This window comes from Lates calcarifer, unplaced genomic scaffold (genome assembly GCF_001640805.2).
Source record: "Lates calcarifer isolate ASB-BC8 unplaced genomic scaffold, TLL_Latcal_v3 _unitig_1188_quiver_1287, whole genome shotgun sequence".
NCBI classification, from domain to species: domain Eukaryota; kingdom Metazoa; phylum Chordata; class Actinopteri; family Centropomidae; genus Lates; species Lates calcarifer.
Genome location: NW_026115346.1, coordinates 1 through 26,604, shown reverse-complemented (window position 1 = coordinate 26,604; position 26,604 = coordinate 1). Strand labels below are relative to the sequence as shown.

At 41.2% G+C, this 26,604-nt stretch overlaps 2 protein-coding genes across 2 annotated transcripts in view; both read right to left on the bottom strand.

The window, feature by feature from the left end:
- The window catches only part of LOC108887045 (AP-1 complex subunit mu-2), a 28,455-nt gene extending 7,821 nt beyond the window's left edge, over window positions 1-20,634 (bottom strand). Inside the window, exons 1-6 of the mRNA XM_018682213.2 lie at window positions 20,425-20,634; window positions 13,864-14,020; window positions 13,066-13,133; window positions 6,632-6,762; window positions 2,150-2,297; window positions 221-347 (exon numbers count right to left, since the gene is read on the bottom strand). Of these exons, the coding sequence (XP_018537729.1) occupies window positions 221-347; window positions 2,150-2,297; window positions 6,632-6,762; window positions 13,066-13,133; window positions 13,864-14,020; window positions 20,425-20,466 (673 nt within the window). The 5' untranslated portion in view covers window positions 20,467-20,634. The remainder of the gene's footprint in view (window positions 1-220; window positions 348-2,149; window positions 2,298-6,631; window positions 6,763-13,065; window positions 13,134-13,863; window positions 14,021-20,424) is intronic.
- A 943-nt stretch (window positions 20,635-21,577) lies between these two features.
- Window positions 21,578-26,404, bottom strand: LOC108887044 (leucine-rich repeat-containing protein 19-like). The gene is made up of 3 exons (XM_018682212.2): window positions 25,631-26,404; window positions 25,223-25,444; window positions 21,578-23,613 (listed from the first exon to the last, which is right to left on the bottom strand). Exons 1-3 carry the CDS (start codon window positions 25,818-25,820, stop codon window positions 23,414-23,416), a joined length of 612 nt encoding a protein of 203 aa, XP_018537728.1. The 5' UTR covers window positions 25,821-26,404; the 3' UTR covers window positions 21,578-23,413.
- Between the last annotated feature and the right edge of the window lie 200 nt (window positions 26,405-26,604).

Here is a 26,604-nt window from a genome sequence, read left to right as displayed (position 1 = left end):
GCTGACCAACCTACACTAACAATATTTCAATGGAACAATTGATAGCAAATGAGTTTTTGTCAATATATGAAGTCTTTTCCTGTTTCTCCTCTCACATCTCTGCTGAATCTGATTCAGTTAAAGTTCACTGTCTACATGATTTGTTTCGCTTCCTCATAAATGCTACTACACATGCAGTATGATTACTTGTTGGCACTGAGACTGAGTCACTGTTACTTACTGCCTGTGATTTCAAACAGCACTTTGTCGTTGAGGCCCAGTCTGAGCTCAGGCATCCCCGACAGGACAACTTTGAGCTTAATGCTGCCCACTATTTCACTGCGCAGGACGCTGCCATTGGCACTCACCTACAGGACAGAGAGCAAAGCATTACATTAAGCATGAATTTATATCTGATTATATATCATGGTTGTCCTAAAATATTTTTTAATGGCTACAATATCAGCTTTACAGTTAGATCCGCTTATCTGAGTTCACCTGAGAGTACATAACATTTAATGCTAGCAAAATAATTGTGCACTTTAAGTTACTTTGTTTAAATATTCATACAGATCTGCAGTGAGACGGAATCACAGAGACTCCTGCTCATAAACTGGGAGAAATAAACAAACCAACTGATTCTCAGAACTATTCAGCAGATATGAACAGACAGAGACAAGACTGAAAGGCTCTCAGCATGCAATGGGAGAAATATAAGTAAGGCACTAGTACAAAAGAGGATGAAGAAGCTCTGAAATCAAGTCCCTGGTCACAGAAAAGGAAGTGGGAACTGCAGTTCTCTAACAGTGGTTAAATACCTGCGCCTTATCAGTTTCCCTTTAACTCATAAAAACAAGGAGTAGTGTGATGAGTTGTCCTTGAGGTGATAATTCAAGGACAAGAAATGAGGCAGAAGAGTCATTTCCCTTCTTTTTAGCTTTGAAAGATGCAGCATGTCCCTGTATGCAAATATGTTCTGTTGCTTTTGCTGCAGGAAACCTGAGTCCTTGCCTGCACTCCTTAATGAAAAATATAAAACGTTTCTTTAACTGAGTTCACCATGTATCTTAATAACATTGTTTTTAATTGAGCAGTGATTATTACCTTCATTGCACTGTAATGAAAGTATTACAAGATTACATTTTGAATGGGACTTGCACTAGTTTAATATAAGAATGTGATGTTAACTCCCAAAATATATCATTGATAGGATTCATTTCATTTTCATATCATGCATAGAGACATTTCACTACATTTTATTCAGAGTTATTATATCTTAAGGTATTCATTGTACCTTGCTGATCCTAATGTAATTTATTTGCTGGATTTACTGACTAACCTTTTACATTTCTTCACTGTACACAATGAAGAAATGTAAATACCACAGTAGACTGCACTGAAATAGAATGGAGTATTGTTGATATTAGAAACCATTTCCTCAGCGACTCAATTCAAGGAAAGAGGAAAACTGTTTGAAGGAGTCAAAACATGTCAGGGTTTTGGCAAAGACGATTTCAGCACTGGCTGCTGGCCTCACCGCACACAAATTTCAACCATCCATTTTACACCAAACTGTTCAAGAAAATCCATGAGTTTCAGAAGATGGTTTAAAAAATGGATGATGATGGAAGAAGAATGATGAACTAACACTGTAACAAAATCTGTTTAACTATCAGAGTAACATGGCCTGTTGTAGCTGACAATCTGTGAAGGCCAGACATCATAAAATAAATCTTTAGTCCTTCAATGAGTAAATTCTTCACAATTCAGCACTTAACATCAAGTGAATTAACTGCCTCATTGTACAGCTTTTACTAGGGCTGCACAATATGTAGACTATTAGTAAATAGCAGCATAATAATAGATCTTCTAATGTAGGTGTTGAGAAAAGTCCACACTCTCCACTCTGTTCACTGGATGAGTGATATCCATGTAATGGCTTTGATAAAAGACAAACAAACCATGCTGCAGATATTTTCTACACTGTGGTGCACCTGTGTGATAAGTCTGCAATGTGCAGCTGTGTGCAACGTCTGCTTCACTGAGCTGGACAATTAAATTCGAATGTAACACTGGAGATAAGCATTCACAGACATACCGTGATACAAATTAAACCAACAACAACAACAAAAAATCTCAGATCTCTTTTTTGTGCAAACATTGTCCTCACCAGTAGATTTACTGACTCAATGACGTCCATGAAAACTTCGTTCTTCCTGTACTTGATGCCCTCTGACCGCCATGACACGGCGTTGGTGACGGTGGCAGGAGGTCGAGGTGCCCCGACCTCCAATTTATGACCCTGCTGGGTGATGTACCTGAAAGAGACAAAGGCAGAAATTTGTTTTAAGACTGTTTCCATATTCAGTCTGTAACCCTGCTGAGTGGGAACACCAGAAAACAGATGTAGCAGCAGGAAGGGCTGTAGTGTGAAATTTAATTTCTTAATCTCTTTTAAACATCAACAGAGGAGTAATATCATTTAAGTCTCTTAAATTAAAGAAATCTAAATAGGAAATAGCAACAAACCAGATGTGTGTTTATCTTGCAACACGAAGCCCACCTCTCTTGAGGAATGTTTTTTAAATATGTTTTTGTATTAATCACACCTCATGACTTAAAATAAATGAGTTACTCTAGAGTGAATAAATTAAAGGAACTTGTGTTGTATGAAGATTATTCATGGATGTAATTGGAAAATGGAGATTTACATAAACCCATTGTGACTCCAGCCACAGATAATAAAGTAGCTTACATTCATTTGTTTACACTATTAAGTATTGCTTTGGTGAATGAAACCCCAGAATCAAGTGTCTTAAAAGGGTTTTGGGCCACCAGGAGATGCCACAACGGCTTAAATACGCTTAGATTGCAAGGATTTGAACCTTTTTATGTATTTATTTAATGGTGGAGAGTCTTCTGTCAGTGTTTAAGTGGGTTGAGACACGGTGATTAAGATCATTACATTATTTGAAAAGATACAGGTCTTCTATTAAATAACAGACACAGTTTAGGAATCTGATACTGTACAAAGGACTGCTGGTAACTTTGGTCAAGTTGAGCAACTGGAGTAAAGACTGAACTGGATGTGTGTTTCTAGCTATATGGCAAATTTATGTCTGATTCCAATAACTGTGCACTGGTTTGTCTCTCAGTTTCTTGGTAAACAGACTGGAGAGCTGGTTTGTTTTACCAATCCTCTCTGACTGTGTCCAGGGAGACATAATGACTTGTCATGAGAATAGAAGGGAGCTGTACTTAGATAAACAACATGTGACCAGGCCTGTTTTTACCCAAACACCTGCCCCCCGCCACTGTTTATTTCTCACTGGCCTCGTTTCTGCTGCAGAGCTGTCTGGGTATTTATGCCACCCAATCAGTTTTCCCTGGAATGTAATGTCACCAGCAGTTATTCCAGTTTTCATTACAATTAATGAAATCTGAAAGGGTTGTGTAATACCAACAATGAATAAAATGTATTCATAGTTAATGGATTTTTTTTATTTAGCACTCAGTAAAAAAAGCTAAAAGTCTTTTCCCTGTTTAATTACTGAAGTACAGTGAGCTGGACACGGGCATTTCAGGGGAACAAATGGTGATTTAGACACTTGTTATAAACACTTTGAATTGGTGCTATTGACCTGCACTTGAACCAGCTGTGGAAAAATGGCTAATAATCACACAAGGACATGATACAGATGTTGCATAGTCATGTGCGTCAGACCTACTTAAATTTGACTCCACCAATTACTCAAACTGAAATGTGCACTAATATTTTATACTGCTAACACAAATAAGGGGACAGATTTACACTTTCTCATATCCACCCTTTGTATCCCTTCCTCTGACCCCTTCTCTCCTCCTTTTTTTCTCTTCTATTTTCAGTCCGTCACCTTTTCTTCTCCTCTATAGGTCTGGGTATTTTGACATGCCCAGACCTATAGAGGAGAAGAAAATGCTCTACATGAATTTAGCTGTCCTCAAGCTCCTCTTTTGTGTGTGTTCATGCAGACATAGTTCAATGTTGCCTCTCACCACCATTGTCATGCATGATATCCTGTGTCCATGTGTATGTTTAAGGTCCTTCCTTTGAGGGCTAAATGCAGCAGCTGGAATGTGATGTGCGTTCCACATACAGTTTCTAATTTGAGCGGCTGCACATAGTAATGTACAAGTCAAACAGTGTGAGAACTAATGATGTGTCCGTCTTGCTCCAGATTCCTTTCCAGATGGCATCATGCTTCTGGCAACCAAAATTCTAAAAATGATCAAGTCACATCAACATGTGCTGTAACCATGACCGAAAATCTAAGAGTCTTAGGATAGAGGGTGTGTGTTGTACAAATTATAAAGTCCATTGAGGAAGATTTGTGATTTTAAACAACATGAATGAAACTCACTGGACTACAAGGAAAATTGAGCCATGTGTCTTAATCTAATCTGTAATATTGGTGGTATAGCTGTGTCATTGATTGAACTGTTCAAAGAATGAGGGCTCAAGATGTTGACTAGACCTGAATTTTCTGTTCAAATAACTGATTGTCGTGTTTTTGTCTGTGTTTACTTCTGTTCCTTTTTTTTCTTTACATTTTTCTTAAACAGAGACTGATTTTTTTGGCAGCAAACACAACACTGACATAGCTCTGTGTTTGGTCTCTCCCAACTCAGTTTCAGCTGCTAAATGCTCTGCCAGTTGCTAACTGTGTCTGCCATTTTGATGTTGGGCAGGTCTACTCTACAGTTGGTTTTAAGAGCTTTATCTTTGGTAACAGCTACCTGCCCACACTATGAGAGTACTGAGAGACGGACAGCTAAACAATGATCTGAACCTCCATATTAGTCACTATGAGCGACCTCTTCCACACTGTCACATTGCTTTTACTTTGTCAGTTGACACATCGTTATGAGTTAACTGTTTGACCAAAAGCAAGTGTCATGACCCACGAGGCAAATCAAACACTACTGAACAAATTCAAAACACAAACACTAATCGTGTCTTGTTTTCAGTTCAACTGTTCATTTCCAAATGTCAACAACAAAAGTGCTAAATAAACAAGATTTAGATTGATTGACACATTGAGGCAAAATTTCCTCCCTTGTTTTCTGTCCCAGTTCCTCCCACCTAGAGGGTCCTGAACGCATGTTGACATACAGCAAAGTCTGAGAGTGCTGAGAGATGAAAGACAGTGACAAGTGGGCTTGGGGTCGATGTTGGGTTGTTTTGTTGCTTTGCTGTTTGTTGTGTTTTGCCCTGTTTCTCCTCAGAAATGCTAATGAAAGGATCTGGAAGCGGGTTTGGCACCAAACTGACAGATTAGCATAACAATAGCAATCATAACAAACACACACACAAAGGTTCATATGAAGACACACACACATGAACACAGTCACATGCATATGCATCCTTGCAGTCTCACTCGCTCTGTCTCTTGCATCCACCCACACACACACACACACAAGCTTTCACACACTGATACTCTCACCAGGTAGGTAGTGTTAAAATGTGAGAGAAAAGGAGCATTTCTGTGGTGGTCGGGGCATGAAAAGGTCAAAGAACTGGAATAGCCTGGGGCCAGAGACACACAGTGAATGTGTGGGAGCACTGTCTATGTGTGTGTGTGTGTGTGTGTGTGTGTATGCACAAGAAAGAGATGATACTTTTGTGTGTCTCCTTGGAGAAGAGAAGAGCAGGGCTTTTCTGTCTGAGAGTCTCGAGTGTGTCCAGCTGATGGTGTCATTGTGTTTGAGTGCCAACAGGAGCCTGGTAATTATCAGCCCTATTCAGACCCACATGCACACATACTGTGTACACACACACACACACACACACATGCACGTTACGAAAACCCAATTACATTTGACACAAGAAAAGAGTAAACAATACACTGCAAATTTTAAAGTCTGAAATATACAGTCCACTGTTAAAGACAAAGCTGATCATGTGCCCGCTGACTCCATGTTACCATGCTACTGCAGGCTTGCAATGCAGTACAATGAATGTTGAACCTCTGGAAACAAATGCCTCTCAAGAGGAGCCAAGAGGAGGGAAAAAGCAAAACAACCCTGTGTACACCGAGAAGACAAAACACTTGTGGAACCTAAGAATAGTAGTTGTTTCAGTTCATTTCACTCACTGAATAAAGCTCAGTCGTTCATTACAGCTTTAGTCACCAGCTGTACTTTGTTGAATGGGAAAAAACAAAAAAAAAAAAAAAACCCAAATAAGGCCATGGCACTTCAAACAGAATCATAATGTGCTCTTATTCCCTCTCTGCTGGTCACTTACATTATAAAATACAAAGCTATTATCTCACTGAAAAACTGTCACATTTCTGTCCCTGATGGATGGCACAGGTGCCATTTCAGTTGCTGCAGTTACATTAAAATCAGACTGGAGTGCAGTAATTATGGCCTTTGAGAGTTTGAAACTTTAATATTATACCTTCATCAGCCTGAATAGCCTCCCCCTTACATGCCAGAGCACAGTGCCAACAAACATTACTGATTCAAGTTTTGTCAATTGTAAAACTTCCTACCTTTCTTATGGTGCCACCTTTAGGAAAATGTGTATCTAAGATTCAGCCTGTCCTGAGATATTATGTTTCTCCAGGATCATGAAGGACTATCAAAGGTTGTGAAATAGTTTTCTTACTCTTGTAGGATCTTGCTGTCAGTTGTCTGAGGGAAGCCGAAGTCCATCACTTCGTCCATCAGCTCGTACACCGTCACAAAGTTGTCACGAATGCTCTCCTCCTCGAGTTCTTTAAAGTACTCCTTAAATACCTGCACACAGAAGCATGAATACAGAGTCTGTGATATGCAGTTCTAAGGTACATTTTATGTTAATTATTTAGCTCTATTTTCATGTTTTTTGTATTGTGTATAGTAAATCTGCCGGCTGTATTCATGAATCAATATTCCTTTAAGGCATGGCATTAAATAGATAAATGAGGAAGAGACCAGCCAAAGAAGTAGGAAGTGTAGTTGGACCTCATGATGTTTAATACAGCTCGATATGTGATACAATCACTGTCTCCAACAATAAGACACTATGACAACTGAAATACTAATTTCTGATTGGCTGGCATGTGTCTATCAAAATGGTACAACTGGACAGGTTAAACTGCACACAACTAGCAATACATCTCTTTCAAGCTACATTACATGTATTAATATATTCAGACAGTTTGCCGTGTATTGTTGTTGCTTTGTTGCCTTATCTCAGCCAACTTGAAACTGATCCTCACCAATGAAAATAGAATCAGGCTGACTTGATTGTGTCAGGGTTTGAATGTTTCCTGTTTTATTTTGGTATTTTTGTCTTGTCTTCCTGTTTCCTGTCCCTTGGTTACTCCAGTTCTCTTTACTTCCTTGTCTTGATTACTGTCCCCGCCCTTATGTGTTTCACCTGTGTCTCGTTATCTCCTTGTCTAGGTGTATTTAGTCAGCGTCTCTTCTTCTTGGCAGTTGCCAGATTGTCTTGTCCCTCGTGTCAGCTTTCCAGCGTTGTTTCCTGTTTTTTGACTTCTTGTGTTCCTGACCGTTGCCTGTTTACCTGATTTTGGATTTTCGCCTATTCCCTTTGGACACTGTTGCCTTATCGGACTGCCTACTCGTGTACTGGACTTTTGCTTGTAATAAAGAACCTGAACTTTGATTGTGTTTGAGTTCTGCATTTGGAGTCCTGTCCTGCCGTGTGCTTGATAGTACAATCTGGCCACATTATGGACTCCGCAGACTCAGATCACCTCCGGTCTGCCCTCAGAGCCCAGGGGCAGCGGATCCTCCATCAAGAGGAACAACTTAATGCTCTCCGTCAAGAGATGAGGGAGATGACAGAGCACCAGGGGCAGATGCTCTCGGCCTTGGGGTCTCAGCTAAATTTCCTGGTCGACCATGTTCAGCGTGGGCCTCAGTCATCTGATTCTCCTAGTTCTGCTTCGCCCCCAGCTACTCAGGATGCAGAACCCCAGCCATCTTCACCGCCTCCAGGGTTGGGATTGAATCCCCACGTTCATCTCTCCAGCCCGGAGAAATTCTCTGGGGATTCGGGAGATTGTCGCTCGTTTCTTGCTCAATGTGAACTTCACTTTGAGTTTCAGGCGGCCTCCTTTTCTACAGACAGAACCAAGGTTGCCTATATGATCTCCCACATGTCAGGGCGAGCCGAGGCTTGGGCTACTGCTGAGTGGAGTCGTCGCTCAGCAATCTGTGAGTCTCTTCCCTTGTTCATCCGGACTCTTACACAAGTTTTTCAGACTGTTTCTCCGGGCCGTGAGGCTGCCAGGTCCTTAGCTGCATTACGGCAAGGGAGGCGCACAGTTTTAGATTATGCCGTTGAGTTTCGCACTCTAGCGTCTGACAGTGGGTGGAACCAAGCTGCTCTGTGTGATGCCTTTTTTAATGGACTGTCTGAAACACTCAAGGACTATCTCACACCACTGGATTTACCCTCAGAACTCGAGGCTCTCATTGCCTTGGCCTCCAAGATGGACAAACGACTGAGGGAACGGCAGAGATCTCGCCTCTCTTCCCATTCATTTCCTCACTTCCCTCAAGTTCCTAGTCGTCCTCAGATGAACTTTGAGTCCTCCAGGACACCACCTGGGTCGACGGAGGCACCTATTGTTCCCCCGGCAGAGCCCATGCAGGTGGGTCGCACCCGGCTTTCCTTGGAGGAACGTCAGCGTCGTATGGATGAGGGTTGTTGCATCTACTGTGCACAGATGGGTCACTTCCTCGCCAATTGTCCCATCCGTCGTGGTGGGGCCTCTAGAAGTCGTGAGAGCCTGGTGAGTAGCACACTCACTTCTACTAAGACAATGCGGCTGTTCCCCACAGCCACTCTACAGGCTGCCTCTGTTTCCCTTTTGCAACCTGTATTAATTGATTCTGGGGCTGACGCTAATTTTATGGACTATGAACTGGCTAAGAGACTGAGGATATCTCCTGTGTCTCTAGATGAACCCCTCGAGGCAAGTGCCCTAGATGGACGCCATCTTTTCCAAGTAACTCACCACACTCCTGAGATCTCGCTCTCCTTCGGCAATGTACACTCGGAGAAGCTCTCCTTCCACCTGGTTAATGCACCCCACCATCCACTTCTTTTAGGACTTCCTTGGCTCAAGACTCACAACCCCCATATTGACTGGTCCTCTGGTCAGATCCTCTCCTGGGGTGATGCCTGTCAACATTACTGTCTTTCTGAGAAACAGGCTTTGCCCGTTCCTGTCACAGTTACTGAGGAAACTGGTAGTCTTCCTGTGGACCTGGCTGGTGTTCCCTCCTGTTACGCGGATCTACAAGAGGTTTTCAGCAAGACCAAGGCGGCTTCATTACCGCCACATCGCCCCTATGACTGCGCCATTGATCTGCTACCTGGTACCATGCCACCTAGAGGACGTCTTTTCTCCCTCTCCACACCTGAAATGAAGGCTATGAAGGAGTACATCGATTCCGCACTGGCAGCCGGAATCATTAAACCTTCCTCTTCACCAGCAGGGGCTGGATTCTTCTTTGTGGAGAAGAAGGATAAGTCTCTTCGGCCTTGCATAGACTATCGGGGGTTGAATGAAATCACTGTTAAGAACAGGTATCCCCTTCCCTTGATTTCCACTGCTTTTGAGTTGCTGCAGGGCTCAAAAGTTTTCACTAAACTGGACTTGCGTAATGCATATCACCTGGTTAGAATCAGGGAAGGGGATGAGTGGAAAACAGCATTTAACACTCCTACAGGACACTATGAATACCTTGTGATGCCTTTTGGTTTAACCAATGCCCCTGCCGTGTTCCAGGCTCTTGTGAACGATGTCCTTCGAGATATGCTAAATGTTTTTGTGTTTGTGTACTTGGATGATATCCTCATCTTCTCTCCTGATGAGGAGACCCATGTCCAACATGTTAGGCAGGTTCTTCAGAGACTCCTAGACAACAACCTTTTTGTGAAAGCTGGAAAATGTGAGTTTCATGTGCCTACTGTGTCATTTTTGGGGTTTGTTATTTCTGAGGGTGTGATGCAGATGGATCCTGAGAAGGTGAAGGCAGTGGTCAACTGGGTCACACCTACCTCACGGAGAGAGGTTCAAAGATTCCTGGGTTTCGCCAATTTCTACAGGAAATTCATTAGGAACTTCAGCTCCCTGGCCGCTCCTTTGCACCAACTGACCTCTTCCAAGAACAAGTTCTCCTGGTCCCTTCAGGCTGAGCAAGCCTTCCAGATGCTTAAGCAAAGGTTTGCCACTGCTCCAGTCCTCACCCAGCCAGACGCCCAACGGCAGTTTGTGGTTGAAGTGGATGCCTCCGATGTGGGTATAGGAGCCATTCTCTCCCAGAGGTCAGTAACAGACAACAAGTTGCATCCCTGTGCCTATCTTTCTAGAAAACTGTCTTCAGCTGAACACAACTACAGTGTGGGTGATAGAGAGCTCCTGGCCATTAAAGCTGCACTGGAGGAATGGAGGCACTGGTTGGAGGGTGCTGAACAACCATTCATCGTCTGGACGGATCATAAGAACTTGGAGTACCTTCGAGCTGCCAAAAGACTCAACTCCCGACAAGCTAGGTGGGCTCTCTTCTTTTCCCGTTTCAACTTCACTGTTTCATATCGTCCGGGCTCCAAGAATGTTAAGCCTGATGCCCTTTCGAGAGCCTTTCCCTGTTCTTTAGAACCCAAGTCGGAGGTGCCAGTTCTGCCCCGTTCCTGTGTGGTGGGAGCCATAACTTGGGACATTGAAAGGAAGGTGCTGGCAGCCAACCAGGGTGGTGCTCCTCCCAGAGGTTTGCCACCCAATCGCCTGTTTGTTCCTCCGGACCTACGCTCCAACGTTCTCCAATGGGGACATGCTTCGCTTCTCACCTGCCACCCTGGGGCTCGTCGCACTCAGTTTTTTATCGCCCAACGCTTTTGGTGGCCAGGTATGAAGGGCGATATTGTGGAGTTTGTTGCAGCATGCCCTGTTTGCTCCAGCAACAAGACTTCACGGCAACCTCCACACGGTCTCCTTCACCCCTTGCCAGTGCCCAAGCGTCCCTGGTCAGACATCTCCATGGATTTTGTCACAGGCCTGCCCCCCTCTGAAGGTAATACCACCATCTTAACCATTGTGGACAGGTTCTCAAAGATGGTTCATTTTGTGCCCATGTCCAAGCTTCCCTCAGCTAAGGAGACAGCCGAGGCCGTTCTATACAATGTTGTCCGTCTCCACGGTTTTCCTAAGGACATTGTGTCAGATCGAGGGCCACAGTTCGTTGCCCGATTCTGGAGGGACTTCTGCAAATTGGTGGGGGCCTCTGCCAGCCTATCCTCTGGGTACCACCCTGAGTCCAACGGCCAGACAGAGAGGTTAAACCAGGAGTTGGAGACAGTCCTCCGTTGTGTGACCTCCCAGAGCCCATCTTCCTGGTGCCGGTTCCTTCCCTGGGTGGAGTACGCCCACAACTCTTTGCCCTGCTCCTCTACTGGTATGTCTCCATTTTTTTGCGTGTATGGTTACCAGCCTCCTGTCTTTCCGTCCCTTGAGCAGGAAGTCTCTGTTCCATCCGCCCACACTTTGGTCCGCCGTTGCCGGGCTGCATGGGTTCGAGCTCGTCGGGCCTTGTTGAAAAGTTCCCTGACCTATAAGAAGGCAGCAGATCGGCGCAGAATTCCTGCTCCCACTTACAGAACTGGGCAAAGGGTCTGGCTCTCCACAAGGGATCTTCCTCTCCGAGTCGAGTGCCGTAAGTTGGCTCCTCGCTTTGTGGGTCCTTTCCCAGTGTCTAAAGTTATTAATCCTCTTGCTGTGAGACTAAAGCTCCCCAGGACCATGAGGGTACACCCAACCTTCCATGTTAGTCGTGTGAAACCTGTTAAGGTGAGTGGGCTGGTCCCTGCCACCAGACCCCCTCCACCCCCCCGGCTCATCGACGGTGGCCCTGTATATTCTGTGAGGAGACTCCTCGCATCCCGTCGCCGTGGACGCCAGCTTCAATACTTGGTGGACTGGGAGGGTTATGGTCCGGAGGAGAGGTCGTGGGTTGCAGCCAAGGACATCCTGGACCCCACTCTTATTAGAGACTTTCTCCGCCAGCACCCTCAGGATCCTGGGCCGTCAGGTGCCGGCCGTAGAGGGGGGGGTACTGTCAGGGTTTGAATGTTTCCTGTTTTATTTTGGTATTTTTGTCTTGTCTTCCTGTTTCCTGTCCCTTGGTTACTCCAGTTCTCTTTACTTCCTTGTCTTGATTACTGTCCCCGCCCTTATGTGTTTCACCTGTGTCTCGTTATCTCCTTGTCTAGGTGTATTTAGTCAGCGTCTCTTCTTCTTGGCAGTTGCCAGATTGTCTTGTCCCTCGTGTCAGCTTTCCAGCGTTGTTTCCTGTTTTTTGACTTCTTGTGTTCCTGACCGTTGCCTGTTTACCTGATTTTGGATTTTCGCCTATTCCCTTTGGACACTGTTGCCTTATCGGACTGCCTACTCGTGTACTGGACTTTTGCTTGTAATAAAGAACCTGAACTTTGATTGTGTTTGAGTTCTGCATTTGGAGTCCTGTCCTGCCGTGTGCTTGATAGATTGTTAACACATTTCAACACAAACATCAGGGGGCAGCATCACAGCTTTCCCTTCCCATTCCCATGGGTAAAAGCTAAAGGAATAGTTTTAATTTAAGAAAATTAATAAGTAATAAAATTAATAAAAATTTAATAAGTTTTAATTTTATGAAATTGCTCTCGTCCCAAAAGAAAGATGAGATTATTAACTCCAGTGTCTGCGTGGTAAATATGGAGCTACAGCCACCAGTCACTTAGCTTAGCATAAAGACTATAAACAGAGGAAAACAGCTAATCTGGTTCTGTCCAAAGGTAACAAAAGCCACCTCCCAGTACCTCTAAAGCTCATTAATTAACATGTTATATGTCACAGTGACAGCAGGACTCCAGGTAGTCACAGCTCCTGGCCAAAAAATAGTCCAGCACATACCACATACCTAAAACGGCAACTTATTGTTTTTTGACTTCTATTTTATAAGCGTATTTAAGAAGCGTATTTTCCAAAATGTCTAACTATTTCTTGGTGGATTTGGTCTAATGTCTCAAAAAACCAGACTTACCTGGATGATTTTATAAAGAAAGGAGTACACCAGAGCAGCATTGGCATTCTTCTTGGTCATTGCGACCACTGAAGAAAAGACTATTAAGAAACAACTTTGTATCTACAAGTGAAAAGCAGAAAATCTGAGCTGACAAAACATGCACATTGGTCTAAATCAGAAATAGACAAGATATAGCCACGTGGTGAGTATCTTTCAGATACTGTGGGTGGTTATGAGATGAATGCAATGAAATAAAAAAGTTACCAGAGTGCATCACAGTTGCAAGCAATTGAGAACATGGCCACAGGGAGGTAAAATAGCTCAGTTGTCTAATGCAGTGCACTGGGAATACCACTTACTCACTACCGCAATATCATGCTGAATTAATAATGTGTAAGGAAGTTTGACTGCCCAATCTCGCAATGAAAAAAGGAGCATATACAGTGCATAACACATCATAGTAAATCTGTGTTCAATTTTTCAACTGGCTGTGATACATGATGTGATAAAACAGAGGCTCAGAGGCTGACTGCTGCAGAGACCTGAAGAACAGGACTGCCTGGATCAGCAGATGAATCAGAAAAGAAGCCATTCAGGTATATGTATTAGATGCTGCAAGTCTATGCCACAGTGCATATTTACAAATTTCTCTACAGATATTATAATAAATACCCATGACTGATAAGAGTAGGAGTGCCGATCACCCTAAAAACTACTAAGGTAAATTGATGTATTCAGACAGATTTTCAAATTCTGCTTACTATAGCAAAGGCTCCTTGCAAAGCAAATTATTCAGACATGAACTCAAATGGATACAATAAAGGTTGCTGTGCTTGATCCACATGAAGTGTGCAGAGCCATGGCTGACCAGCGGCGTCATCTCAGCCTCTTCTTCCCTCTTCATCAGGATGGGCATGAAGTGGTCAATCTCATTCATGTCCATGTTGCCCATGTAGTTGCGGCAGATCAGCACCTGGATGCATGACAGAAAGAACAAAATAGACAGTGGACACTATTATAGAGGCACTATCCAGACATTAAATATTTATAGTTTTTGGCTGAGATTCCAAACCTGAGCACTCAACCTTAAAGATGCTTCATGAACCAGTGGCTGACTACAAACCTCGACCTCCTAGAGGGATGAAAAACCCTTTTCCAAGTTCGCCCACTGACGAAATGGGCAAACTGTGTTTCCAGCTTGAATATCTGGCAATGAATGATGAATGACCAGCTTCTTGGCATGAAACAGGTATCAGAGCTTATGCAGACTTTAGCAAGGCTCAGAAGATTCTCAGGTTTTAAATTATGGCAAACAAAGGTGTGCAAACTTCATAAACATAACCACTGGTTGAAAGTTAGAAAACATGTGAACCCCAGTGATCTGAGGCACATACCATGAAATGACAACATCCCTAGTTCAATTCTGGCCAGGGACATTTGTTGCATATCTTTCCCTTTGCTGTTGACTGCAAAATGCCCAAAAAGTATATATTTTTAAAACTTAAAAGACACTGTGAAAATTGAGGCGTCTGTAAAGGAGAAAAAAAAAGGAATTTACTCTTACATGGTTAAAAACATTAAGTTGTTTTGTTTAATGTCTCCAAGCAAGAAAACAGGTGCTGTTATTTTTAACCACACTAACAGCATGGCTATAGGGATGACAATATGAAATGAAAATTTTGCACATATACCCTTTCGTGTATTATGACTCATCCTCTGCAACCCTCTAAAAAACGAGAACCCGTTTGCAATAACAGGAGGGCGTGGGTTTGTAACTGTAGCTCACTAACTAGTCAGTTACTTGTGGAAACATGTATGACTGCAGCCTTTCCCAATACTGAAAGTAGAGACTCTTATGACTACAAACTTTCTGTTCTTTTGAGACTGTTGTCACTAGAGAACTTGTTATTTCTGGCTTTTCTTTAGCAGACTTCTCCCTATATGTCTGTCAATTCAAATTGCTGAGTCTCTATGAATCTAAGACATTCAGACATTTACTTTGATATATGTTTGATTAGCACTAGGGACTGTAACTAAGAGAGAAACAATATAAAGTTACAAGTGAGAAGTGTGACAACATTTCTAATCAGCCTACAGGGTTCACAGAAATGACAAGATTTGCTTCATTTAGCCCTGAGAAACCACCACGCCCCCTTATTTTAATGGAAACACACACACACACACACACACACACACAAAACAAGATGAGTCAGCAGTCTTGCCACAGTCCAGACACACAAAGTGAAGTGAAGAAAGAGATCAAAGCTTCTACGCTTGAGGGATCTAGATGACACACACACACACACACAAAGCCTCCCCTCGTCTTTAATAGAGGAGTGTGTTGAGCAGGGGTCACACAGCAGCAGATACAACAAAGGCAGGAGGAAATAAGAAATAAAAAAAAGGAAATTCCAGCAACATAAAGTAATCTGCGGGAGAAAAAGGGATATGAACAGGCCACTGCTCAGCTTCTGTGAGAGGAGACGGAAACCATAGAGTGAAGAGGTCAGAGGTCACCAGAGACAGAGAATAAGGTATAGACAAATCCTTGTATCAAAAAGAACTGTAATACTAAGGGCCCCTGTAAAAAAATGACCAGGGATTCATTTTGTGCACATCCTTCAAATTAAATCTGAACTGAGAGTTTACTCTGTCGCTGCCATTAATGTTACTGTTTATTGCAACAGAAAGAGATTTCAGTGGCAACTTTGCAATAGATTCTTCAGGGCACGAACAGGATGAGATCAGCAGATTTACTTGAACAGTACTTGTTGAACACAGTGTTATGCAACATGCAACACATGTGCATAATGTGTTGCATGTTGCATGAATATCTGAGTTTTAAACTGTTGGTCAGACAAAATAAACAATATGACCACATTTTCTTGGGGTCTGGAAATTGAGATGGATTTTCACTATCAATTAGCATTTTGTAGAATAAATGATTAACTGATTGATTTAAAAAAAAAACAAACAAACATATTAATTGGTTATGTCAATAGCTCTTTGTTGCAGCCCTTTATAAAATGGACCACTGATTAATTAAAAATGGTCCAAAACAACAAAACACTCATCTGCCAACCACAATGCACTTCATCAGGGCCTACAGAGCACTGCAAGGGGTTAAAAAGCAATAATCTACCACTGCATATTGGTTCCTCTAATACAATGCCACAAAAATATCACTTGTAAAGATCAGGATGTTGGTGGTACACAGTCATATGCACACACTTGAAACCTGTGAGTTGGCAGAAATGATTTATAAAGAACACATTGAGTGAATCAAGTAATCTCACTGTTTTCCAGTCATTCTCTGGGATTCTCTGACTGCTTTACTCCCTATTCGGCTCCTTCTAATCCTCCATTGTGAGTATTGTGATGTGTGTTTCTTTTGCCCCTTGTTTCTTGGAGCCACTTCAGTCAGCCAGCTCCACAGCTGATAACTGGATGTTTCACCTTAAGGATATTCAAGAGTCAACACATCATTGTCATGTCATGTTGGTTCCAATGTGTGTCAGTTAAACTCAGATTAAAAAGGAACACATCAGATGGCATAGTATATTCAGTGCAGGCAGAGCACATCAAACAGAACACCTCACACAAACAGTTAGCATATTTCATGCCCCAAAGCAGAGCACAGCTACTTAATAATCCAAGTCTACTGTGAATGTGTCTTTCAAGTTAAAATATCATACATAGTCTGGCGAGTTGTGTTGCCATACACAAATATTTATTACAAATATTTTACATCTCATACGTCCTTCCTTTAGACCCTGAAACCTGGTTATACATCACATTCACATAACAAGGGGCTCAAATTCCCTTATGTAAAAATAAAAAATAGGCAAGTGTAAAAGATAATGAGAATATGAGACTGAGATTAAATATCAAAACTAAGGCATGTTTTAGCTGCAGAAACCTAATGAGGGTAAAGGGAATAAAATATCAAAACTGAAAACAGATTAAAAATAAGACATACAGTCAGTCAGACAGACTTTAATAAAAAAATCTATGAGGAATGATAGGAGCTGGACGATAGAATGATAACATTATTTATTGTTTTTGTCCATACCTCCCAGCCCTAAGAGAAGTGGTGTAGCCCTTAAGAAGTTATAGTTTAAAACTGCAGTTTTTACTGGTGTATTGCAATTTCTTACTATGATGTTCCACTGCTGCATTGTTTTAAATGAGGTGCAAAACACCCACCACCAACAACAAAATATTTTCTATTAAAAGCACTGATGGCCTTAAAAATCATCAGGGGAAAATCATTGCAGGGATTTATGGAAAGTTTGTTATTGGGACGCATAGGGCAATCAGTGACTGAGTGGAATCAATAGGAACCACTCGCTGCTGACCTCTAAAGCCAAATGACAACCAGAAAACCCAGTGTATCACTGGCAGGCAAACAAGAGGAGAAAAAAAGTCTAAAAAGCTGGTGCCAGTTTGTATCACCATCAACAGCTTGGAAAACAATCACATCACAAATCTGAAAACAGAACTCCATTATCACTCAGAAAAATAGAACAGCAGAATAATGATGTTTTAGAGTGATGGGGCTATGAAGTTAACAGTAGCTTAGTTGTAAATGAAATACTGGCACACTGAAAGATTCAAAAAGATGCCACTGAGTTGGTCCATCAATTGCAGCCATTTAACATTGTGTATGCTCACAGTGCCTCTTTTTTAAAAGCAGCTAGAGGCTTGTTGTATTTGCAGTAGTCTTTTCTCAAAAATAGAGCAAACTGATGAGAATTAGTAATTATAATTAGTATTAGTGTGGATAATTGTGGTACAGCATTCCTGAAAAAGAAATAATTACAAAATACAAAAAAACTAAGAACTGTAGCTCACTCAGAGCCACAGTTGTATGTCAAACGTAGTACTTTACTTTTTTGTTCCACTGTAGGGATTTTAATGGCACTAGTGGACACATGTACACACTCAGGACAAGGACAGTCAGATAAATGATGAACAATAAATACACTCCACTATAGAGTAAACAGGGAGTGACATCAGACACAGCACAAGTATCTACAGTCACAGTGAAGTCATTACAATTAATCCTGGGGGGAAGATGAATGTCTGTAGCACATCTAATGACATAAATGTCAATTTGATGGTGGTACTAGAGGAAAAGTCAGGGGATTGTCAAAATTATTAGGATTCATTTTCTGGTGTTGAAATATTTCATTCTGGCCCAAAGTGGTGGCTCAACCGACAGACCAACATCCATCCATCCTAAAAATCATGCTGCTAGCATGGCTAAAAATAAGTGATTAAACTCATTAAAATTAGCCAGTTCTGTATTTTGTAATTATTTCATTATCACGGTCAGTGCACATTCAACAACACTAGAATGTAAATGAGCAAGAGTAAGCCTTAGTAAGAGTAAGACTAAGAGCTGTATACTTAAAAACCCTTATTAAACTTAGTAGTCCAGAATCTTCCTTTCACCACATGTTATGTATCCAGCTGATGAGGTCTGCTGCTACCTGTGACAACCCCAAAACTTCTGCTTGAACGTGTTCACTTATTAAAAATTCTATTGGGAGGCACTGGGAACAAATGATGCCATGCTGATTTCAGTAGCCTGACATTTCAGTCTACATAGCAGGTCCCAGCAGCATGCAGCATGCAGTCTGGTGCCCAGGAGCTACAAGTTTGAGGGGGGGTGAGGGGGTAGAGGGATAAAGGGCAAAGGTGGAAACTGGCTTCTGCAGTAGCTGTGTCCTTTCACGTGAGTCTATGAATGTGTGCACTGGAGTGACCTGTCTATCTGTGCATGATTGGTTTTGGTTAATGTTTTCAGGACTGCCTATGTACAACTATTTTATCTATGGTGTAATTTTGAATAGTTTCACCCTCTACTGCATTTTAATTTTAATCACAGGAACACTAAAATAGTTCTTTTATCTGCATCCGCGGCTGTAATTGAGGACAGAGGACCTCGCCTGGTCAAGACAGAGGGAGGGAGAGGACTGAAGGTGAAGAGTTACTGACTTGCCTCAGGGCAGAGATAGACAGATAGGGAGAGGGAGAAAAAGAAAACCTTTAATCTGTACAATCAGACATCTAGGCTATGAGGGACTGATCCCACTCCCTGATGGGTATTGTCTAGCATATAAGGCTTCTTCAGCAATTCCTTTTCATGCCTTCAAATAAATTAACCCTGTGAGGTTTAGATGTAAAACTTGATGGGATACGAAACTGGGAAAATTCAATGTCCTCTTTTATTCACTCCATACTGTAGTATACATTCCTTAAATTTCAAATAGAGAGAAATATTTTCATATTTAGGTGCAGAAACAAACCAGAAGAGCAAAAACATTTTCTACACTTTCAGGGATGCACCTGATTATTTTAATTATCAATTAATCTGCCAGCTAATTTCTATTTTTATCTGCTGTCCATAAAAACACTGCAGAGCCCCAGGTGACATCTTCAAACTGCTTGTTTTGGATGATCAACAGTCCTACAGATTTTCCATTTATAATTATATTACAGCAATTATTGGATTAAACATTTACACAGTCTACAGAAAATTAACTGGCAACTATTCTGATAAAGGATTAATCTTTAGAGTCATTTTCCAAGAAAAAATGTTGAACATTTGCTGGTGTCAGCCTCCCAGACAGGAGGATTTGATGTTTTTGTTATGTTATGTTATCATACGAGATCACATACTAAATATCTTTGGCTTTTGAACTGTTAGTCAAATAAAACAAGCACTTTGAATGGAGCTATGGGAAATTATAACTAGAATAATTGGCTATTTCCTAACATTTATAGACAAGTAACCAATTAATCAAGAAAATATTGTACAGATTAATCGATAATAAAAATAATCCTTAGTTACAATCTTAAATCAATTAATCAACTAATAATTTCAGCTCTAAATAACGTAACCTAAAAGGAACTGATATGTTTTTTTGCCATATTGATTTTTGGCGATATTTTCAAAACGATACTGAGCATAAGCAAATGACATTTTTATGGGGTGACCTATTGGAGCAGCGAAGAGTAAAGTTTTTAACTTTGAAATGGGACCCATCACATACAATGAAGGTTGCATCGCTGCACAAGAACAAGCCCTCTGTGTATACTGAGACATTAGTGAAACGAGTTAAGCAAGTTGAGCCTCTTCCTGGCTGCTCTGTCTTATATGAGGGTTAGAAGGACACATACTGTCAGTTAGTCAGGAAATACATCTGTCATGTGCTTTACAGTTGCTATAGTCCACCGATAAAAATAAAATCCCTCAATTTTGAGATATTTTTGTTCCTTATATAAGCTAATACACTCTTCTTTTGTAGCAGGTGCTTGGTTAGTAACCCTGATGTCAACTTCCCCACCAACAAGTCACTACAAACTTACCTTTCCCTTCAGATCGAGGATAAATATCGCAGACGCCGACATCTTGGTGGAGAAAAATCCTCGAGTACAAGAACTAGCCTAGATAATAATATGTGGGTCTAACTGTAAGATATGGGTCACTTATACGCTGTAATACTCGCTCCCATCATCCTCCTCCTTCCTCCTCTCCTCCACTCTCTTCAGTCGTTGCGTTTAACTGCAACTCGCTGCTTTTCCGGACCGGAGCGTCAAGTCGGTTATGATGAAAGAAATACGACTTCCGTCTGTTAGATGCCGGGGATTTGAGGGCTTTACATGATTTCAGTTTTGTAATATGTCGTATTCAATAGTATGAAAATGTGCTCAACCTGTACCATAACATTAAACATGATATTGTTTAATATAATAAAATATTATACGTTGTATTATATTATACACCCTCCTTAAAGGGCCCAATCTGCTTGACTATTTCATTTCATTTCATTTCTGCTACTGCTTCAGGTAAATTTTGTTAAAATTTCCTATTCTGCCAGTCTTATATATTGGATATATACTTTTATTTATACTTTTTTTTTTAAGTAAACGCTCTAAATACTTCTTCCATTACTGAGTAATACATTTAGGCTACATTTACTCATCAGTGTGGTAGCCTACTTATTTGTGAAAATCTACAATTGTACAGTATAATTCATTTAGTATTTTATTTTATTTTTCAATAAAATCATCGTAATTGGTAGTTTGCTTTGATTTTTAGTTTGGATCAAGTGACACACCCACAGAGGTCAAAAGTGTTAAATTGTAGTTTTATTTTGAAGGTAGAAACATTTTTCCGGTGTCACTCCGGCTCGCCTACGTGAACTTGATTTGCTGTGTTTCCGGGTAGGGAGCTCCTCGCCTGACAGCTTCACACAGACCTGTCAGACCGCTCTCATCAGCTGGATGGTCTCAGAGGATCCGAAACGCCCCAGGCCTCTTTTCGAGACTCACTGTCAAGCTTAATTACTGTTGTTGATACCAGTGTTGTAAAGTTTAAAAAGAAAGGTGAGTGTGGTGATTCCATTTTGTGACCAATGAGCCAAACGGGACCAAACGGCGGTGAAACCATACTCTTTTGAAGTTACGTTCATTGTTTGGGTCTAAAAACGGCCTTGACCGGACACACAGACCACATGACTTAGATTTTTACTTAGAACTGCATTTTTATTAAGGCCACGCCGTTCACAAGTTCCTGACCAAACCGCATGTTGAGTTTACAGAGGGGAAGTACTTAATGCATCCACATATCCATTCTATTGTTAGCATCTTAAAAATAGCAGCTATGAGTGGAGAGTAACTAATTACAAGCACCACCTTTGGTGTAGCCGCCCTACATTTTCATGTAGCAGCTGCCATACTTTTTTTTCCCCTGTAGTCCTACATTTAAAAATCTTTTCATGACATGTTGTATCCAAATTTTGAAAAGTGATGGTGTAACAGCACAGTTTAAAGATAGTAATTTAAAAATGTGTTGTAGTATTTTCTCTTGTACGCAACTGTGTCTGAAAGCTTTCATATAACATTGGCTTCAACTTTGTAGAGCCTCACAGTGTCCCTTCATGGCTTAGTTGCAGAGTACTCTTCAAACATTTTGAACAGTTAAATAGGCTTTTTAATTACAGCATGAATTAGTCTTGAATCGAATACATCCATGCACACACACATTTGTATACGTGTCACTGACAAAACATGACTTTGCAAAGTGAAATGTTCCTGTTTACAGCACAGCTGATATTATCTGTCTGAATCATACACAGATATTTTTGGCTGACTTTTATCACAAAAATAACAAATCAATTTCCCAGTCAGCGCAGCCAAACACTGTCAGATACAAAGGTGATTGGTTAAAACAACATTATGTAACTATTACATCTTAAAATAACAGAATCAGAATCATTTTCAGTGTACCAGTGCAACACTGGTTGTACTGGTACACTGATTTGTTCGGAAGAATGGTGCATACGTCGTTCCTGGCCTGTTCCTGCACTATGTAACTTTGGTAAGCACTCCCACTAACTGAGTGATAATTAGTGACTGAAACTGCTGGAATCAGGCCCCGCAAGATCAAGAGTAATGCCAAACTGTAGTTTGTAGTGTAATCAGTAAAAAAAGACTGAGTGATAAATAGTGAGTTAAACTGCTGGAATCAGGCCGTGCGACTTCAAGAGTAATGCCAAACTAGTTTGTAGTGTAGTTTGTCAGTAAAAAAAGACTTAAAAATCATCAAGAACCAATGTTCATATTTGATAGCTGGTGAGGAAACTTGGAAAATATCAAGAATTACACACAGAGTTTGGTGTGTTTGTTACAGCAACAGCAGTTCTGACTCTGGAAGCCAGGGGTCATGGGTAATATGCACCATTTTGGTGTCTTTCCATTAAGCGAGTGAGACTACACAGACTGACAGACTTCGTTTGCTGTAAATAAAAACCACTTAAGCACTTGGACTCGGGGCCCAACAGATTTAATCACCACACGTGAATGAAGGCTGCTGCTGCTCATCAAGTGTTACATTTAGTTGCTTTAATGTTCGTATTTATAGAGGACCCTTTGGTCTCTTTTTCACTATCTTCTTTTTAAAACTTTTGTTGTTCAGGACACAATTTCACTGCTTTGATTATCACTTAAAGCTAAGAAACATATAATTTACTGTTAATGATAAATAAGGCACCACCAACTCGATTTATATTCACCTTCCTGAGATTATGCTGAAATTCTCTTTCATGGGGATTTTGGTGGGTCCTGAGACAACATGTAGAGAACTACTGCCATAATAATGCACTTCTGTGCTGCCTTAAAATTAAGACGCTTTTGACACACTGGCATTTGTCCTGTTCTCAACCAGTGTTTACAAAGTGCCAAATCTCCAAATCTGTGACTTGACTATATCGTTCTAACTCAAATGAACAGAAAAATAAGGAAAAGGTGGGAGTGGAATTGGTGGTTCAGCCGAGAAGGTGTGGAGACACTCCTACTACGCAATGGTAAATTCAATCTCGTCTATCTCTTCCTCAGGGTCCTCCATGTTCTCTGCTGCTCTCTCAGCCCTCGCTCTCTCACTGGCTGGGATGTAGTTGTCCTCAATGAAGCCGTCATCATCTTCCTCGCCCACGTGATTGGGACAGTGAGCCCTCTCAACTATTCCGATGTGCATGCCGTACTCCATCTCTAGGCCTGGAAACAGAAACAGAAACACAAGCGTTGTACTGCATTATGAATAACAACCATTTAAAGGTAAGACCTATATATCATTCTAACTGACGGTGTCATTTACAAATATAAAAAACTGTATCCCATAGGTAAACAGGAGATGGAGAGTGGTACTCTGTAACATCACATTGATGTACAACCTTGAACTGCTTCATGAACAGTGACTAATGAACTGGATTTGTGTGATTAGACAGAAATTTTGCTTCCAAATGAGCTTTTAATGATTATTGTTTTATCAGCTCATAAACAGAGTGTGTCTTAAAGAAAATCATCATTGATGCAAGTCACATTTTCTGTGTTTTTTCGCCATAAGACTCTGTAGGCTGTAGTATTTTTCAGTTTGAGCTGCATTTCTGTTCTTTTAGGCAAGTCACATTGTGTAAAAATGTGAACAGGACCTTACAGTTGCATGAATAATGCGCATGCTGATTTGTTGTTCTTGATGTTAGTGACACCTTTGGTGATATTGTTTGGTGTTAAAACTGCTTTAATTAATGTTTTGGCCATTTTGGGGCAGGACAACAAGGTGTACGACTTAAGACCATCACCTATTTACGCATACAGCAACATTAGCATTCAATTTGAATCATGTCCAATATACACATGTTTATGGTCTCCTATGGCTCCATTATGGTCTCTTCTAACTCTTGAGGGAAATATCTAATTATACTGTTATTTATTTTCTAAATGGTCCACTATGTTCACCGACTAGTCTAACTTGTTTGCCGTGTACATTTGGTAGTAGTGCAGCAGCTTTAAGCAGTCACTAAACACACTATGGTAAACAGGACACTTTTGAATTGTTGTTGTGGCCCGAGGTATTATGTTTTCTGGTTGTCCATACATCCGTCCATCCCATTCTCATGGTGCTAGTAATGCCTTAGTAATTTCTTCAAAGTTGGCACAAATGTTTGACTCATGGATGAACTAGGATTTGGTGACTAAAGGTCAAAGGTCAGGTTCACTGTGACCTCACAAAAGGTGTTTTTGACCATAACTCAGGAATTCATAAACTAATTATGACACACAAATGTCTAATAGGATTAAACTATAAAGTGATGACATTTTATTTCCAAAAGGTCAAAGGTCAGTTTCACAGTGACATCCTGCTGTGATGTTCTGTAGAAAGGGGGAGATTGTGATCATATTTCCTGCAACTTGACCAGTTGGTGGAGGCATACAACAGTGAAGTGGCAATTCTAGTTATTTTTGCATTCTGAAACTTATTCCAGACTTAGTATTGGTGCTACTTCTGTAAAACAGAAAATGCATCACCTCCTGTGTAGCCCAAGGGTACGAGTTTTAGGAAAAACAAATATCAAGGCTCTCATGAACTAAGAGGTAGCTGAATAGTAAATTTCTTAGCTTTTGGGCAGATGTTCAGCACTCCTAAATGTTTACGGTCAACACCAGTAAAGGACCATTGTTTCAATGCTTAATGCAAACAGACTGTACACACTGAGTGTTAAGTACAGCAGTACTGCATAAAGAAAAATGGTGTTATGTCTATATGAGTCCTAAAAATTGATTGTTTTAAAAAAAAACAAAAAAACAAAAAGGACCAAAAACAAACCTCGTGGAATACAGTCAGGACACACTGGCTGACAGTGTCTGTCTCGCTCAGTGTCTGCCTCCCTCAGCCGTGTGTGCCGGTAGCTGGCCAAGTAGCGCCGAACCACCTGGCATTTAGCCAGAAGGGCGATGATAATGGAGATAGAGATGGCTGTTACCAGGACAGCCACCAAGAACTCCCAGTTGTGACTGGTATATTTGCGTGTCTGGCTTGTCAAAGTGCCTGCAAGAGAGGAAAATAAATCACATTCCACTTAGTCAGTCTGTTGTGGTTGTGAGGCAGCCCCACTGTGGAAAGCACCTAAATACCCAAACTCAGCTTAAACTTAACTTAGCTTAAGCTGACTGTCTTTACCAAAAATGACTGAGCAGACTGAAAGCCACTTTAAAGTTGTAACTTAACTCTTACCATTATGTGTTGCTGTTGGTGTAACTGTAGAGAGAGAACCATTTGATGACAGTTCCATCTGCTTTCCTCTTGTTTGTGCAGTCTCTTTTGCGGAGTGACTTCTCCTGTGTGACTCAATTTGCTTCTTGTTGGATGAGACCTGTTTCTTGCTTTGGCACACCATTAACTCTAACATGAAAACATGGGTCATGGGAGTATATCACACATATGCTGGGTGAAGAACAGTTTCTGTGACCTGCTAGTGACGAGCCCCCCTTTCTGCAAGATCCAGGAGACTCCTGAATACCTGTATATGTATATGCAAAGCTGGTTAGTGTTATATTGTCTTCAGCAGGTAAAAAATAAATGGGATCTGAAGGGAATGTTGTAGAGCAGGCATCTCCCCAGATGAGGAGGTAGTTGTGTGGGAGATTTCTGTTGACCAGGAGGGAGGTTAACCTTCAGAGCTCCACTAGGTGGCAAGGTTGTGTGACAGTGGACTCCTGGCTTCAGTAAAGTGTGAAAGGTGGTGGCAGCATTATCATCCCATGTATGAGTTGAAATATGAGCAAGAGTCCTCTTGCTGCAGTGAAACGAGGCTTTAGAGAAAGTGGGAAACAGAAATAGGAAATTAAATCAGTACGAATCCTTTCATTTTACACACGTGTCTACAAAGGCGTCTAGCAAATAGATATCAGATATCAGTAAGCCACAGTGCCTTCGCGTCCCATGTGTGTTGTGGCTTTGAATTCTTTTGGACTCTTTATGCCAGTAAATGCATATTTCATAAGTGAACCATACAAAAAGAACATGAGCAATCAAATGACCTAAATATTTCACTTATCTATGAAGAGTGAGGAGTGTCATCATAAAAATGAAATGCTGCCTGGATCCCTTAAATCCAGAAGTCATAATTGAGTGTGAGCTGTCAGGAGCTCAGGAGAATATCAGCCACAACAGGAAAAGTGTGTTGCAAACAGGAAGTCCCACATACT

Excerpts from the sequence above, each read along its gene's own strand:
- LOC108887044 (XM_018682212.2), bottom strand. The coding sequence starts at position 25,820 with ATGACCCATGTTTTCATGTTAGAGTTAATGGTGTGCCAAAGCAAGAAA. Across the intron at positions 25,445-25,630 it reads ACCAACAGCAACACATAATG|GCACTTTGACAAGCCAGACA; the intron begins GTAAGAGTTAAG and ends CCTCTCTTGCAG. Across the intron at positions 23,614-25,222 it reads TCCTGACTGTATTCCACGAG|GCCTAGAGATGGAGTACGGC; the intron begins GTTTGTTTTTGG and ends TTCTGTTTCCAG.